This window comes from Octodon degus, unplaced genomic scaffold (assembly GCF_000260255.1).
Source record: "Octodon degus isolate 3935 unplaced genomic scaffold, OctDeg1.0 scaffold00160, whole genome shotgun sequence".
In the NCBI taxonomy this organism is placed as follows: domain Eukaryota; kingdom Metazoa; phylum Chordata; class Mammalia; order Rodentia; family Octodontidae; genus Octodon; species Octodon degus.
The window spans coordinates 5856421-5872625 of NW_004524736.1; the positions used below are offsets into that span (position 1 = coordinate 5856421).

Consider the following 16205-nt stretch of genomic DNA (forward strand, 5'->3'; position numbering starts at 1 on the left):
AATGTGGCTCATTGGGAGAGCACTTGAGTGGCATGCATGTGGCCCTGGGTTGAGTCTCCATCACTGCCTCAAAAAAGACTCAGAGGGCCGGGCAGATAGCTGAGTGGCATAAATGCCTGCCTGGCAAGTGCAAGGTCTTGAGTCCAATCCCTAGTACCCGCCCCCCTCAAAAAAGGCTCAGTGTAGTTTAGAAATTGGTCTCAGAGGCAGAACATATTGAGGCTGGCCAAATAGCTCAGCAGATTAAAGTGCCCTCAAGCAGGTGCAAGGGCAGGGGTTCGATCCCTGGGGCCTGCCATGCTGGCCCTGCCCCCAGGTCACACTGAGACAGCAATTGAGACTGGGTATGGTGGCGCATGTCTGTAATCCCAGCACTTGGGTAGCTGTAAACAGGAGAATTACTATGAGTCCAATCTAGTAGTGAGACCCTGAACACCCTGTAGGCCCTTCCCTAAAATACAGAAGAAGGAAAAGAAAAATAAACATACTATACTTTTGTTTTTTTTTAAAGTATACTGCATAGCCCAGTCTGGCCTCAAACTCCCAGTGATTCTCCTGCCTCCTGCCTCAGACTCCCATGTGCTGGGATTACAGGCATACACTACCATACCCAACTCTTTTTTTTTTTAGGTACTTGGTCCCAGGGCCTTCTGCATGTTAGATAAGTACACTACTGCTGAGCTATACTACAAGGTCCCAATCATATTTTTAACATTCTTAGTCTTGAGTAGCAGTTTAACCTGCTAAACTACTTTGTCTTCCTTGTGGTACAGTTCTAGTGCCAGTTATGACCACTGCTGTGTCTCAGGGGAAGCTGCCTGCCACTCCACCTGCCTGATTCCCAAGTTTTATCTCTAATCTTTACATTTGCGCAAGCTTTTGGCAAATGATGTTCTTCCTACAGGACTAAAATGCTCCAAATACGCACCATCTGTGTCTCTTCCAATTCCTGTGAATATCTGCAACCCCAGCTAGATTGCTGTGAGCCTCTCCTTCAGAGAGAAGGAGAAAAGCAGCTGACACTGTGGGCCTACTGTGGGCCAGGCACTGTACTAGGCAGTACCTGCATCAGCCCATGCAGTCCCTTTTACACATAAGGGAACTAATGGCAGAACATGTAGGTTTTTCTGACTTAGAAACCTTTACTGCACGTGAAATGCCTAGTTTATCCTTCCATATGCAGTGCCTAAACTGCCATCAGTGTTGATCATCTACCATAAGATTATTAAGGGCCAGGTCCGGCCAGGTAGCTCAGCAGACTAAAATGCCTGCTTAGGCAAAGTGCAGCAGCTGGGGTTCGATCCCTGGAATGCTGTGCCAGCCCCAACCCCAAGGCACACTAAGATCTGGATTGAGACTGGGCGTGGTGGTGCACATCTGTAATCCCAGCTCTTGGGAGGCTGAAAAGCAGGAGAATCACAAGGAGTCTGATCTATGTAGGTAGACCCTATACTAAAATACATTTTTTAAAAAAAGATTGTTGTGGTTACATAAATATGACCTTACTCTAGAATGGAATGAAAAGCTTTAAGGCTTTTCAGTCTGTGGAAGACAAGGCTAGAGGAAATGTAGTCCACTTCCTGAAAATCATGAAGATTATGACCAAATATGTTATATTCAGTTAATGAGTACCTACTCTGCTAAGGCTACTCGATATTCAGTGGGCTGGTCCTACCAGACCATTTAAGTGAGCAGATTTAGAGAGGCAATAACAATGACTGGAAGCAGGTCATGAAAGATCTCACGCCAAGTGAATGGGGAATGCAGTAAAATCACAAAAATGAGAGAGGTGTAACCTCTTGCATCTGCCTCATGGAAAGACGTGAGAAATGTTGGAAGAGTAGGACTTAGATCTGCAGGAAATAATTCTAGGCAGAAGCATCTGCCTGAGCAAGTATGCATAGTATTCTGGGAGCTTTTGTAGGACAGATATGACTTAATGACAGGATAGTTTAAGTCACTTGTCAGAAAGGCTTATGTAAACTTGCTCAAGTAAACTGGGTCTTTTGTGTGATTTTTTTTTTTCCATTGGTACCAGGAATCAAACTCAGGACCTATGCTTACCAGGCAGATGCTGTACCGCAGAGCTAGATCCCCAGCCCAAGTAAACTTGTTTGTTTGTTTTTTAAGATTCAGACAGGTACAGTGGTACATACCTCAAATCCCAGCTACTTGGGAGGCTGAGGTAGAAAGAGCACAAGTTTGAAGACAGTGTAGGCTACGTCGTAAGACCTTGTCTCAAAAAGGGATGGGGTTATTGAGTGTGCCCTAGATTCAACTCCAGTATGAAACAAAAATACCCAAAAACTGAGATGTAGTCTTCATCAAATCTCAGAATACTGATGTTTTGGGAAAAATAAATTCCATCCAGTAAGTCAATTTCATATATGCACACAAATTCTATTACACAGCAGGCTGCAATGAAACTCATTACCCCAGGAGAGGTAAGGAATTAAGTAGATCGGCTTGTGAATGATAAAGATACACTGTGCAAGGCCATGACCCTGACCTTTAAAGTTACTCTCCTTGGTGCCTCTGGTCTACCACAATGCTTCACTGAAGCCCTCATCAGAGACAGACCATGGCCAAACCTTATGGCCCTGGGTTGTACAGAACACAAGGCCCAGCATATAATCAAATAATGATATTGTAAACAACTGCTTATATTAGAAGACAAGATCAGGCCTATGAGTCAATAGCATAATCTGCTCCCATGTAGTATTATGAGAGAGAGTCAAAAATGACCCCAACCCAAAAGAATATTCCTGATCACTTACGTTTTAAATCCTGAATCCTGCTAGAGATAGATTACTTTGAGTCTTGAAATAGGAGAAGGGAAACAATTCCCCAGTACTGTGGCTATTAAATTTAAAATACAGAGCCATTGCTGCCACTGCTCCTGCCATTTTATTTATTTATTATTTTTTCTTTATTTTAAGGAAGGGTCTACAGGGCATTCAGGGTCTCACTACTAGATCGGACTCGTGATTCTCCTGTTTATAGGCTCCCAGGTGCTGAGATTAGAGGCGTGTGCCACCACATCCAGTCTCAATTGCTGTCTCAGTACACCCTGGGGGTGGGTCCAGCACAGCAGGCCTGGAGATTGAACCCCTGGCTCTTATCCTGCTTGCAGGCACTTTAATCCACTGAGCTATTTGGCCGACCCTGCTGCCATTTTGCTCTTGCTGTTTTGCTGTTTTCTGTCACCATGAATTGCTGCCCTCTGCCACAGGCCACTCTGCCTTGGAGCCACCTGAGTATGGACTGAAACCTCTACTAACTGTGAGCTAAATAAACCTTTCCTTTAAACAAGAATAAATAAGTAAAAATAAAATATAAAAACCTTCAGAAATCTTGCTTGTAAGTATTTATCGTTTCCATATGTGAGAAATTACATGTACTTTTGGCTTAATAGCAAAAGATTGAAAGCCTGTTAGAGAACTAATTAATCAGATGCAAGAACCTCCTATAGTGAAATTCTATGCAGCCACTCAAAAATAATACACTGGGCATGGTGACACACACCTGTAATCCAATACTTTGGAGGCCGAGGTATGAGAAATCCAAGTTTGAAGCTATCCATGGCAACTTAGGGAGACCTGCCTCAAAAGATAAAAGGGTTTTGTGTGTAGCTCAGTGCCAAGGCCCTGGGTTCAATTCCCGCTACTGAAAAATAGTAGTAGTAGTGATAGTAAGTAGTAGTAGTAAAATTCTGCATTTAAGAGGAAAAATCTCAGGGCTGACCAAATAGCTCAATCCCCAGGGCACACTGAGATGGCAATTGAGACTGGGCATGGTGCTCGCACCTGTAATCCCAGCTCTTGGGAAGCTATAAACAGGTGGATCACTAGGAGACTGATATAGTGGTAAGACCCTACACACCCTGTAGATAGACCCTTCCCTAAAATACAAAAAATAAAAATAAAAAATAAAAAAGATTCCTGAGAACACACAGTGCAGGGCTGATGGTATAGGTCAGTGGTCTAGTGCTTCATGGCATATGTGAGTCCCAGCTTCCATCCTCAGCACCAGAAGCAGTGCAGAGGCTGGCAAGAAAGTTCAGTGGTCTAAATCGCCTTCTTAGGCAAGTGCACAAGGACCATGGTTCTGTCCCTGGCACCACATCCTGTGCCAGCCCTGCCCCCAGGGCGAGCTGAGCCGACCACAAAAAAAACCAATAATTAATTTTTTTAAAAAAGCAGTGCAGAAGAAGGTGTGTACTGCACACCTCACTTGGGGAAGTGGACACACAGGCCTGATGCTCAGTAGGCACACATCTTCAGATAGCCAGGCAATCTTTGGGAGACCAGAGACACCCTCAGAGTTGCCATAGTAATTTCTTCTGCAAATAAAAACTAAGCAACTGGGAAGGAGAGAGATTTACTTTTTCTGCTCTCTCCTTGCCTTTTACTCTTCTTTTTTTTTTTTTTTTTTTTTTTTTTTTTTTTTTTTTTGCAGAACGGGGGATTGAACTCAGACCCCTGTGCTTGCCAGGCAAGCACTTATTCCACTGAGCCATCTCCCTGGCACCACTTACTATCTTCTGTGATTAAATTTTGTTTAAATTAACTGCCTGTTAAAATATATCTTCTCAACTGGATGAGGTGGCATATGTTCAGGAGCCTGAAGCAGGAGAATCACTTGAGCCTGAGAGTTCAGGGTCAGCCTAGACAACATCATGACCTTATCTGCAGGTCTGGCTGTGTGTGCACATATGTACACAGGTGTGTTCTAAAGGGATTGAAATTTTTGAGATGGATCAGCACAAAGTGAGGAATGGTTGCCTTTCTCCAGGAAAAGGTTCTGTAAATGTGACAGTTTGAATCTGACCAGAGCTGCCTAGCCAGGGAACTTGAATTTTTAGGACAGGTCCCCTATCCGCATCATTTTAAGGATCTTAGAATTCTCTTCATTTTTTTGGTACCAGGAATCAAACTCGAGATCTTGCACTTGCAAGCAAGGCGCTGTGCTGCTGAGCTCTCTCCCCAGCCCTGTCCCTATCATTTTGTATGAAAGGTTTGGGAGCTGGTTCTGCACAGTCTGAAGCAAGGCAGTTACCAAGGAAGCAAGCATGCAGTCTGGGTGAGACGAGATGGCGCTTGTCCAGGGAGGTGGCAGCCCAGTGGTGTGTGTCCATAGCTTGCATCTGAAGGGAGAGGGGACAGGATTTGCTGATGGGTCTGATGTGAAGCCCAGGAGCATCTCAGAGGTTTGGGCCTGAGCAGTGAGAAGGATGTAGTTGCCGTCCACGGAGGTAAGGAGGGGAGGGGAGGGAAGGTGAGGCTGGAAGGAAATGAAAACATTTGGGCTCATGAATGATACCCAGCAGGTGTTTGTTTGTTTGTTTGTTTGTTTGTTTGTTTGTTTTTTAACAAAATCTTAGACGACAGCCAGTGTTTTGGAATGACTGCTTTTTGACAAGAAAATTCGTATTCTGGGACCTATAGTTTCTGAGTCACTTGTCACCCCTTTCCAGAGTTGTGGCCATTCTGCATGTGTCACCATGTGCCTGAGAGGAGAGGCAGCAGGAAGTGAGCCCAGAGGGTGGTGTGTGCACCTCCCCACTCCCACTTATCCAGCCCAAATGTTGTGTTGGACTGTCCTGGGACATGAAAAGGCTCTCAATCCAAAGCCCAGGTACTTGGCTTCACCAGAAATTCATTCACTCAATCTCAGTCTGGTGTGTTTGGTTTTTTTAATTATTTTTTTCCCCTTTCTAAGACAGTGTCTTACTATGCTGTCCAGACTGGTCTCAAATTCCTGGGCTTTGGCAATCTTGCCTCAGCCTCCCAAGTAACCAGAAGTACGGATGAACACTACTGACCTGGTTACCTTTTTTAAAAAGTCTTTACATTTACTTTTTTTTTTAAGTAGTTGTTACAGGGTCTCATTACACAGCTCAGACTCCTACTGATCCTCCTGTTTTCAGCCTCCCTAGTGCTGGGATAACAGGTGTTCTGTAATCTGTAATTCACTATGCCCAAACTCTGTCACTGGCTCAATGTGCTCTGGGGCCACGGGTAACAAGGTACTTAGTCTGCTGAGCTATCTCTGGCCCTACATTCATTCATTCACTCACTTATTTATTTATTTATTTATTTAGTATTTTAGGGAAAGGTCTACAGGGTGTTCAGGGTCTCACTGCTAGATCATACTCATAGTGATCCGTCTGTTCACAGCCTCCCAAGAGCTGGCTCAATTGCCATCTCAGTGCGCCCCAGGGGCAGGGCCAGCACAGCAGGCCTAGGGATCAAACCCCAGGCCCCTTAGTATGTAAAATTCCACCAGTGTCCCAGCTCATCTCTAAAGCTAGCAGTTTTTCCCTAAGGACAAAAAATTTTCTTTGTGACATTACTTTGTTATTTGAGGGACTAAATGTGTTATTTTAGAAATGTGCTTAGCACAGTCTTTACTGCATGGTAAATCCTCCACAAATGGTAGTAAGTGTTGATAATAGTGATTTTCAAGAAAAAAAAAATTTTTTTTTTAATGATGGGCATAAAAGAAATCACAAACCCCAGGCCCCTCTGCCTACTTGCAGGCGCTTTAATCTGCTGAGCTATTTGGCTAGCCCTCCTACACTTACTTTTGAGTTAAAGAAAGGACATGAACTGGGTGTGGTAGCACTCGTAATTCTGGCATTCAGGAAGCTGAGAGGAGAATTGCTGGGAGTTCGAGACCAGCCTCAACTGCAGTGAAACCCTATCTTAAAAAAAAAAAAAAGGCCAGGAGAGGAAAGATAGATTGTGTGTACTGAAGTGTTCAGGACATTATAAATCCCTTCCCATGTAAACAGCCCAGAGTTCCGGCAAAAGTACTTACTTCATTTGTGAAAGGGATAGCATCCTATCCCTTCCTCCAAGGTCCTAGCAGAAATCAGGAGATACGCAGCCATGTGCAAGGACTTTGAGAAGGGCCAAAGGAGTCTTATTTCTAGGATTGTATAAGGTCACTCTAAAAAGAGAAAAGGGGCCAGGGAGATGGCTCAGTGGAATAAGCACTTCCCTGGCAAGCGCAAGGGCCTGAGTTCAATCCCCGGTTCTGCCAAAAACAAAAAATAAAAAGAGAAAAGAACTTCAAGCCCCTTAAAATAGAACATGAAGTGCTTCCTATTGCTTAATCAAGTGACATGACCCAGAATACAAGCTTGGATTAACATGGGCCTCTAGATTAGGGCTAATCAGGACGAAGATGAGCAGATGCAAGGACAGTCCCAGCCTGATTACTGTACCTCAGCATTTAATCATCTCTCTTGCAAGGGCAGCCACCCGACTTAGTGCACACTGGATTTCAAAGCCTCTGGTCCCACCTCCTCTCCCTTGCCATGGACATAAAGGCTGCTGGGTCAGAGACACTGAGGAGATTTAATGTAATCCCATGTCAAATTGCCAGGAGAGGGGGGTCAAAATCCCCACAAGATGAAATTGTGCTTATTTAAGGTAGAGGTGACTGAGACTTGGCTACAGTGGAACTGAGATTTCAAGGCATTTAAAGTTACATAGTGAGGTATGTGTATGTGAAAGGTCCCCCTCTGAAAAGCTTTTAACGTGTGATTTCTGTCAGTTTTCAGCCTGAGACAGCTTTGTGTGGGAGTCATTTCATCACACAGTTGTACAGGCCAAATTTGCTCTTTCCCTGGCTGTTGTAGATACAGAAGATGAAATCTGGATTTAAAAATAATGATAATAAAAAATACTTTGCTTGGATGAGTCCTGAGTGTAGTATTCTTTTGGTGCCGGGAATCAAACTCGGGTCCTTGTGCTTACTAGTGAGCTATATTCCCAGCTCCTGAATGTAGTATTCTTATTTCTGAGCTGAAGCTCCCATTGTAATGTAGTCAGTTGCCCTAAGTCTTTCCTACTATACTCAGCAAGTCCCTACAAGGGAATATGTTGCATCCCAGAGGTGGGTTTTACTCAGTGAATGTAGAAGACATTGAGTACCTGCTGATTATGTCTGTTAGAGACAGGATGTGCATGGGTGACACTGAATACAACCATCACTTCCAAAAGGCCAGCACAAAGTGTCACAGGACCCAAGAGTACAGCAGAGCCTGGAGCTGACTGGGAGGAGCAGGAGTCTACTCAAGGAGCAAGCGCAGGACAGCCAGCCCCACAGAATGCAGTGTGTACAAGCATATTGCATGTGTTCAGAGAAGCTTGCTGGTTGCAGTTAGAACCAGGGCCATTGGAAACCTGCTGAAGAACTGGAAAGAGCAACTGAAGCACTTGGTTAGCTTCCTAAGATCATTTTGCTTACAGTGCTGCCAGCCTGTTTTTTCTGCAGTTGACTCTCCTAAAAAACAGCCCTAAAAACTTAGCAACAACAGTTTGTTCCTGTGGGCATGGGTCCACATCACAGGAAACCTAGACATCATAGGCCAGGGTGAAAGAGATCTGACCTTAATAGAAAGTTGCTCCTGCTCACCCAAGTTACTGTATTTGTTCCCCACGCTTGGAGGTTTTAGAGCTGACTAAAATCTGACAGCAGGAGCAAGGAAGTAAGACTGATCTTTGCTTCTGATTTTGGCTGCTGTTTGCCAGCACTGAAGGATGACAGCAGCACTCCAGCTTCGCTATTGGCCATTGTGAGTTACTTCATTAAGTGTGGTGTTCTGACCAGAGAAGCGCTGGAAAGCAGTGATGGTCTTGATACGCTGGACAAGCCAGAGGCCAACCTTGTGGTTGATCTGTTGCCCTCGGGGAGATCTTGGTGCACACTTGTGGCACCCCTTGTACTTTTACACTGTTGGGAATGTGAAACCACCTTTGGCCTGACAGGGCCACGCGGAAGGCCTGTAGGCTTCCCTGTGCTGTCCCCAGCCCATTATGAGGAGCAGTGAGCATTGGATGGGGCTGGGGTAGGGCAGACATCTAGAAGGAGGAATTGAATTTCAAAGGGGACAGAGTAGGAGTGAGCACCTTGCAGTGAGCACTTTGAAGAAGTCCGGGGAGATGGCTCAGTGGAATAAGCAAGTGCAAGGGTCTGAGTTCAATCCCCGGTTCCGCCAAAAAAAAACCCAAAAAATGAAGGCCCAGAGGCTGACTGAGGACCATGGAGGGGAGGGGTCCGCGAGCATAGACCTCTAGGGAACTGATGGTAATGAGGGATCGGGCTGAGTGCAGTAGCACCTGCTTATTATCCTAGCACTCTAGGAGACTGAGGCAGGAAGACCTCAAGCTGCAGCTTAGCCCGGTAATTTAGCTAGTCCCAGAGTTTGAGAGGCGGAAGGATCACTGGATTTGAGGTTTTGAAGAAGGCCCTGCCCAGTAGGCTGTCTCAAAAGGAAAGATAGACGGGGCAAATCAGGAGAGACCTTGAAGGCCATGCTAAAGCTTTGAACTTTATTAAAGGTTTTGGGAAACACCACCATGGAACTTCAAAGTCTGATATTTCAGAAATAACATGTTGTGAGAAGATAATTTGGAGAACCAAAAGAGGCATTGATAAGAGACATTTAGCAACTAATTGACAAAATTAAATGAAATAAATTAAGCGCCACACCTTGTGAAGCTGGATGCCTGACCTTTCTGACTGCTCGCCTCTGCCCCAGTTTCACCATGAGGCTACCAGTTTTACCTGCATTCCTGTTAATACAGCAGCAGGAGTAAGACTTTAATAATGGCAGTGGGGGGCTGGGGAAACAGCTCAGTGGCACAGCAACTGCTTGGCAAGCAAGAGTTCCTGAGTTCGATTCCTGGTACAAAAAAAAAAAAAAAGACATGGTAGTACACACCTGTCATCAGTGCCAGCACTCTGGGAGGCTGAGACAGGACACAAATTCAAGCTAAACCTGGGCAATTCTGCGACTTAGTGAAACGCTGTTTTAAAATGTAAAGCTTTTTGGGGCTGGAGAGATGGCTCAGTGGTCTAAAGCACCTACTTGGAACAAGCTTGGGAAAGCACAGGGACCGCGGTTCAATCCCCTAGCACCACATGCCAGCCAGCCCCGCCCCCTGGTGGGCTGAGCTGGCCACACACACACACACACACACACACTAAATGAATAGATGAATAAATAAAATTAAAAAAAAATGTAAAGCTTTTTAAAGCCCTACGGATACAGCTCAGTATGAAGGCCCAGGATTCAATCTCTACTACAGCAAATTAACTGCCATCAAAACACCAAATCCTGTTTCTTTTTGGCGGAACCAGGGATTGAACTCAGGCCCTTGCACTTGCCAGGCAAGGGCTTACTCTACTGAGCTATATCCCCAGCCCCGAAATCCTGTTTCATGTTGCATCAAGTTATTTATCCCTAAAATTGACAAAATTTAACCCCCAAAAAATTCATGCACACTTTAACATTACAAAATGTTTCATTTTATGTGATTTGGGTTTGGGTTTCATCTTTTCTTAAAACTCATTTTCATCAACATAGCACAAGATTTTTAAATGTCGCAGTGGTTCTAAGAGACTTCTTCGAGTGGGTGGATCCCCTGTGTAGGGCTGATCGCCCCACCCTCCAGTGTGAGTTCCGGCTGCGGAGTGATCCTGTGGCGCTTGTAAAAGGGCAGCTATACAACAAATACCTACGCACACCCAGTGCTTGGGTGTTGGACGTGAGCGCAGGGAGCGGAAATTGCATGCACCTTATAAGCACTGTATTCTAAGTAAAAAAAAAAAAAACACAGTGGCTTAAAACTATTTTAAATTGCACAGTCCCATTAAAAAGGACTGAAAGACCTTGTTTTGTTTTAAAGTATAGGCCTGGGGAGATGGTTCAGTGGAATTAGCGCTTCCCTGACAAGCGCAAGGGCCTGAGTTCAATCATCCCTGGTTCCGCCAAAAAAAATTAAGTCTAAAAAATAAAAATAAAATAATTTGTAAAAGTCTATAGCACAGGGCTGGCAAAACAGCTCAGCAGTCTAAAGCACTTGCTTAGGGAAGCTTAGGCAAACTCTCTGGGATGGCGATTCCATCTACAACAGCCCCACCCCCAGGGTTGGCTGAGCTGGTTACAAAAAAAAAAAATATCGCATGTTGTAGTGTTGGGCGGGCCCAATAGCTCCACGGATTAAAGCACCTGCAAGCAGGCTCAGGGGTTGGGGCTTTGATCCCCGGCCTGCCGTGCCTGTGGCGCACCCCTGTAATCCCAGCTCTTGGAAGGCTGTAAACAGGTGGATCACTACAAGTCCGATCTAATAGTAAGATCCTAAACACCTTGTATACCCTTCCCTAAAATACAAAAAAAGGGGGGGGGGCAGGAAGATGGCTCAGTGGAATAAGTGTTTCCCTGGCAGGTGAAAGGGCCTGAGTTCAATCCCTGGTTCCACCAAAAAAAAAGACTGTAGGGCCAGGGAGATAACTCAGTAGAATAAGCGCCTGCCTGGCAAGCGCAGGGTCCTGAGTTCAGTCCCTGGTACCAAAAAAAAAAGTTTAAAAGTCCTAGTGTCGTGGGGCCGGGGAGATGGCTCAGTAGAATAAGCACTTGCCTGGCAAGCGCAAGGGTCTGAGTTCAATCCCCGGTTCTGCAAAAAAAAAAAAAAAAAAGTCCTAGTGTTTATAGTTGAAACGTTATGGCAGTTTGGATAAGGTGATGTCTATGTTTATATTATTCTAACCATGTAAAAGTTGGCTGGCATGAAGCGTGTGTTATAATTAGTGTGACTGGGTTTCCCTCTGTTTTCCCTCCGAGTTCAAACTTGCATTAGGGTGGGTGGGGAAGGGCCTCTCTGCTTTCTAACCACTCATCTCCAGCTGTGCCCTTGCTGCCTGTGCTCACTTGGGAAAACCTCAGTGGTCTGCCCCACGAGGTGCCCTGCATGTTCTTGGCTTTCTTGGCCGTGGACTCAGATCCCACAGCGGCTGCCCCTGGCTGGCTGTGCACTGTCACACTGCCCAAGAGTTGTGCATGTTTGAGTCCTCACACAGCTCCAGGTGACTTCACTTTGGCGCAGGCTTTGCTGATGCAGGCATGGTGTGTGGGCTATGTCAAATTCTAACCTTCGAAGGTATGGCTCCAGCATTTTGCAGCTTCTATTTTTGCTGTTTTCATTCCCACCTCTTTATATGGCTGTTGTGGTCTGGGGAGATAGCTCAGCGGCATAAGTGTCTGCCTGGCAAGTGCAAGGTCTCAAGTTCTATCCCTGGTAAAAAAGGAAATATATGGCAGTTGTTCTTTCTAAACTCATTTAGGATCTTTTCTGTATCCCTGTTCTGAAAATTTGCAAAGGTGTGGATGTATCCTGTTATGTAGATCTTTTTTCATCTATTATACAAGTATTATGTGGACCTTTCAATCTAAATTTCATGTCTTTTCAGTCCTAGAAACTTATATCTAATAATTAACTGAGCCAGATGTGGTGGTGCAAGCTTGTGATCCCAGCATTTGGGAGGCTGAGGTATGAGGATCACTGCCACAAGTTCAAGGCCAGCCTGGGCTATGTAGCAAGATCCTGTCTCAAAAAAAAAAAAAAAAAAAAAGATCCTATCTCAGAAATCAAAACAGGAATCGTATATTCCTTTTCGATGCTAGGGGTGTGTGTGTGTGTGTGTGTGTGTGTGTGTGTGTGTGTGTGTGTGTCTGCACTGGAGTATTGCATGTACAGGTCTGTCATCTAAGAATAATGTTTGCTTTCTTCTGCATACCACACTATCTCAGCTACACCTGTGTACCTCTTCTCCCTGCATGTCTATGTGTCCCTTAAGAGTGACATATTAAAACACTGTCTTGGTATACAGGGGCAGACTGACCTACATGCCTTAGGGTTAGTATTAGGACATCAGCCCTCCCCTACTCACCACATGTCACTATAGATCTTTTCTTGGAACACGTCAAGTACTCAAGACAAAGTCTGAGTCTCATGTGTTTTTGTAAAGGCCAGGGCACCTACATGTGTGGTGTACTAAGAACAGACTTTCAGCCTCTTCCCCTCTCTCAGGAGACAACACTCCACATCTGGAGCCCCTCTGGGAATGGCCTTCTACCGCTATTGCCTGAGTAAGAACCACTTCCACTTTTTCACATTAGTGCTCCACCTTCCAAACTATGTCAGCATTCCTCTTTCACAGCCTTTTCCCCATTCACTGAAATGCTAGTTTCAGAAGAAAGAAAAAGTCAACAAGTAGGTTTATTTGGCCTTATTTAACTAGAAATGGACTACCATTCTTCTCTGAAAGTCTGTCCTGCTCACTTTATGGTAAATTGTCCCTCCTACTCTAAGTAATGAGAATATTGAAAGATAGTTGAGCTTCTGAGCTTCTGTCCCTATGTCTGTCTGTCTCTCTCTCTCTCTGTCTCTCTCTCTCTGCCTCTATCTCTCTCTGTGTCTCTCTCTCTCCTGTCTCTCTGAGTTGACCTCAAAATGTATTTTTGTTTGACTGTAAAATCAAAAAATCAACATTGAATCAATTAGTCCCCCACCCGACACACACACCACATACCATTTGTTAAGCTTGACTCTGAAGAGAGGGATATAGTTGAGCAGAGGCCAGAAAACATGGGAGAGGAAAATTTCCAAGCTGAGAAAAAGCTGGCACAACAGAAAGGGAGCTGAGGTAGGTGGTATGGCCCAGTGGTGAAGAGGAGTACAATAGTTGTTCCCAAGGGAAGAAGGTAGCCAGGGCCTAAGATTCATAGCACCTAAGCCTGTGTTTCCTGAACATGGAAACAGGCAGGGTCTCTTGGAACATTGTAGAGGCCCTGTCTGGAAGTATGTTTCCACGGTTTCTCCAGATGTTCTTTCTTGATATTCTCTCTTTTTAAAAAGTAGTAAAGTAGGGTGAGGGGTGAGGCAGGAGATTGATTTGTGCTTGGAAGGTGGGTCTATGATTTCCTGGGCTAGTAGACAGAGACATCCTAGGGGACCAGGGGTCACTTGCCCCACCCCGCCAACACCTGAAGCATAAGCTCAGCCCTCACTAACCATCTTGCCTTTGTCTCTCCAGGCCTGGTCCAGATCCCAGTGAGCATGTACCAGACTGTGGTCACCAGCCTCGCCCAGGGCAATGGGCCAGTGCAGGTGGCCATGGCCCCTGTGACCACGAGGATATCGGACAGCGCAGTTACCATGGATGGCCAGGCTGTGGAGGTGGTGACATTGGAACAGTGACACGCAGCCATGCCGTGGCATCATTTTCTAGTCTACTTCAAAATTTTTTACACGTTTTGCAGAGGTGCAATCAAATGGAATTAAGTCTCTCGACTTTGGAAGAAAAGTTTTGTTAACCTTTTTTTGAAAAGGAAGAAAGGCAGCAGATTTTGGAATTGCATTTTTTTTAAAGTACCACTCTTGATTTTCTGGGATTGGTGGAGTAAGAAGCTGCATTGTCAATTTCACTGTCCCAAAAAAGCCAAATTGTGGCAGGACTTCTTTCTGCAGAGACGCGTGTATACTTATGTGCGTGTATGTGTGAGTGTGAATATATGTATATGTGTACATATGAACATACACATTTACATATATATATATAAAGTATATATATATACACACATACATATATATATATATATATATATATATATGTATGAAACCCGCATGGAATTCTCTGTATGAAATCAAGGTGAGCTGTGGAAAGGATAATCCACCCAGTTTAGTGGGTGATAGGGTACGTGGCCAGACACAGTCACCTGGTTTTTGTTCATACCAGGGTCATGCGTTGAGCTACTGACAAACTCAGGCAGAGGTGACCACACTCTTCACCAAAGCTGCCTCCCAGCGGCTGCCCAGAGCTCTCCCTGCTGGATTCAGCTGAGGAAGAAAGTTTCAGGACGCATGGGGGCCTGGGGGCCTGGTCTACCAGCTGGGACATTCAGCCAGCCCAGGTGCTGAGCTCCCTCGGGTGGAGAAGTGTCCTGAAAACTCTGGGATGGGACCAAGAAGATGATCCTCGGCCTCCCATCTCCTCCCTCCCAGGAGTCCTCCTGGACCTCATGACTGTTGAAGAGTTGCTTTGGTTTTAAGGTCAGTCCTGACTTGGTCATGTGTATGAATTGAAGGGAACAGAAGTATTAAGGGTCTGAGGAGTGTGTGCTTGTGGGTGTGTGCGTGCGTCATGAGGAAGAGAGTGGGAAAGGAAGGTGGGAGAGAAGTTCATAGACCAGGGTTCACCAATGTGAGCCACTTTCTTTAGCTGGCTGGAGTAGCAAAACAGAGGAGACCCTGCGCCCCAAAGGGACACGTGGCTTGGGAAGGATGGTGTTGCAACAGAGCATGTCAGGAGAGGAAGGCCTACAAGGCCCTCGCTTCTACCTGTGATCCAGGACCTGTCCTTCCCTCTCCAGGAGTGGCCTGGCCTGGCCAGTGACACCATCTGGTTCTGTGCTTTCCCAGCAGCGGCCCTGGTGGCCCTGAGTCTCGAGTGAATAAATTCACCTGACTTTTTGACAGGCCAAATCTCTGCTCCTTGAGTACAGGGACAACACTTCCTCCCTCTTCCCAGGTTCCCCTACATGTGTGATAGTGTATTTAATGTGTTTTTTTAATGCGAATTAAAAGATTCCTCATGTCTTGCTCAGCCTTTGAGAAAAGTTTCAGATTCTTGTATTTGCTTGTTTTATATAAAACTATCTAATGTTCTTTATATGTTCTTTTCTGTACGTAATGGGGGGAGGGAAGGGAAATTTGCATATGAACAGTCCTAGTTCTACAATTTGTTATTTTTTTAATTATTATTTTTTATCGTCATCGTGAAGCTGTCCAGGGCTTTAAAGTCCATGTTCCTTTGTGATGAAATAACCTCCTAATAGTTTGAAAAATTGCCAAGAAGAAAAAAATCAAAACTCCAGTAGCAAAGCATGAATTCTGTGTTGTTTTCCATTCTGTCTATACTGCCTCATTCAATAAATAGTTTAAAATGTGGCAACAGTAAGTGGAACTGTTCATCTTTGGAGCAGTACTTTACCTCTTTGGCTAAAGGGCTCTCTTTTGGGGTGGCTCGTGCTTTTTGAAGGATATTTGTACTCAAGTTCAATGGTCTCTGTCCCCTGTGACGCTGCGGAGCTCTGGAAGGAGGTCACTGAGGTCCAGGTCAGGGTCTCTGACTGATCCCAGTGCCAGACCAGTTCCATTTCAGGTGACTTTTGTTTCTGTATCAGGATGCTCTGGGAGAAAAGTCTAGTTTGAAAAGTCCTGAGGATGGCTTGAAGCCTTTCCTCTGAGGTCTCTTCTTAGGGGGTGATTTTACATCTACAGTAAAAATCAAGATGGGAGCCAGGCATGATGGCATACACCTATAATCCCAGTACTTGGAAAGCTAAGACA

At 45.1% G+C, this 16205-nt stretch overlaps 1 protein-coding gene across 11 annotated transcripts in view; it reads left to right on the forward strand.

The window, feature by feature from the left end:
• Nrf1 (nuclear respiratory factor 1) overlaps window positions 1-15797 on the forward strand; it is a 184533-nt gene extending 168736 nt beyond the window's left edge. For 10 of the 11 annotated variants that reach the window (XM_004642746.2, XM_023702844.1, XM_023702851.1 and 7 more), the window contains one exon: window positions 13891-15797. In XM_004642746.2, coding sequence (XP_004642803.1) covers window positions 13891-14054 — 164 coding nt within the window. In that variant the 3' untranslated portion in view covers window positions 14055-15797. The remainder of the gene's footprint in view (window positions 1-13890) is intronic. The other variant, XM_004642747.2, reaches the window with a different exon arrangement.
• The last annotated feature ends 408 nt before the right edge of the window (window positions 15798-16205 follow it).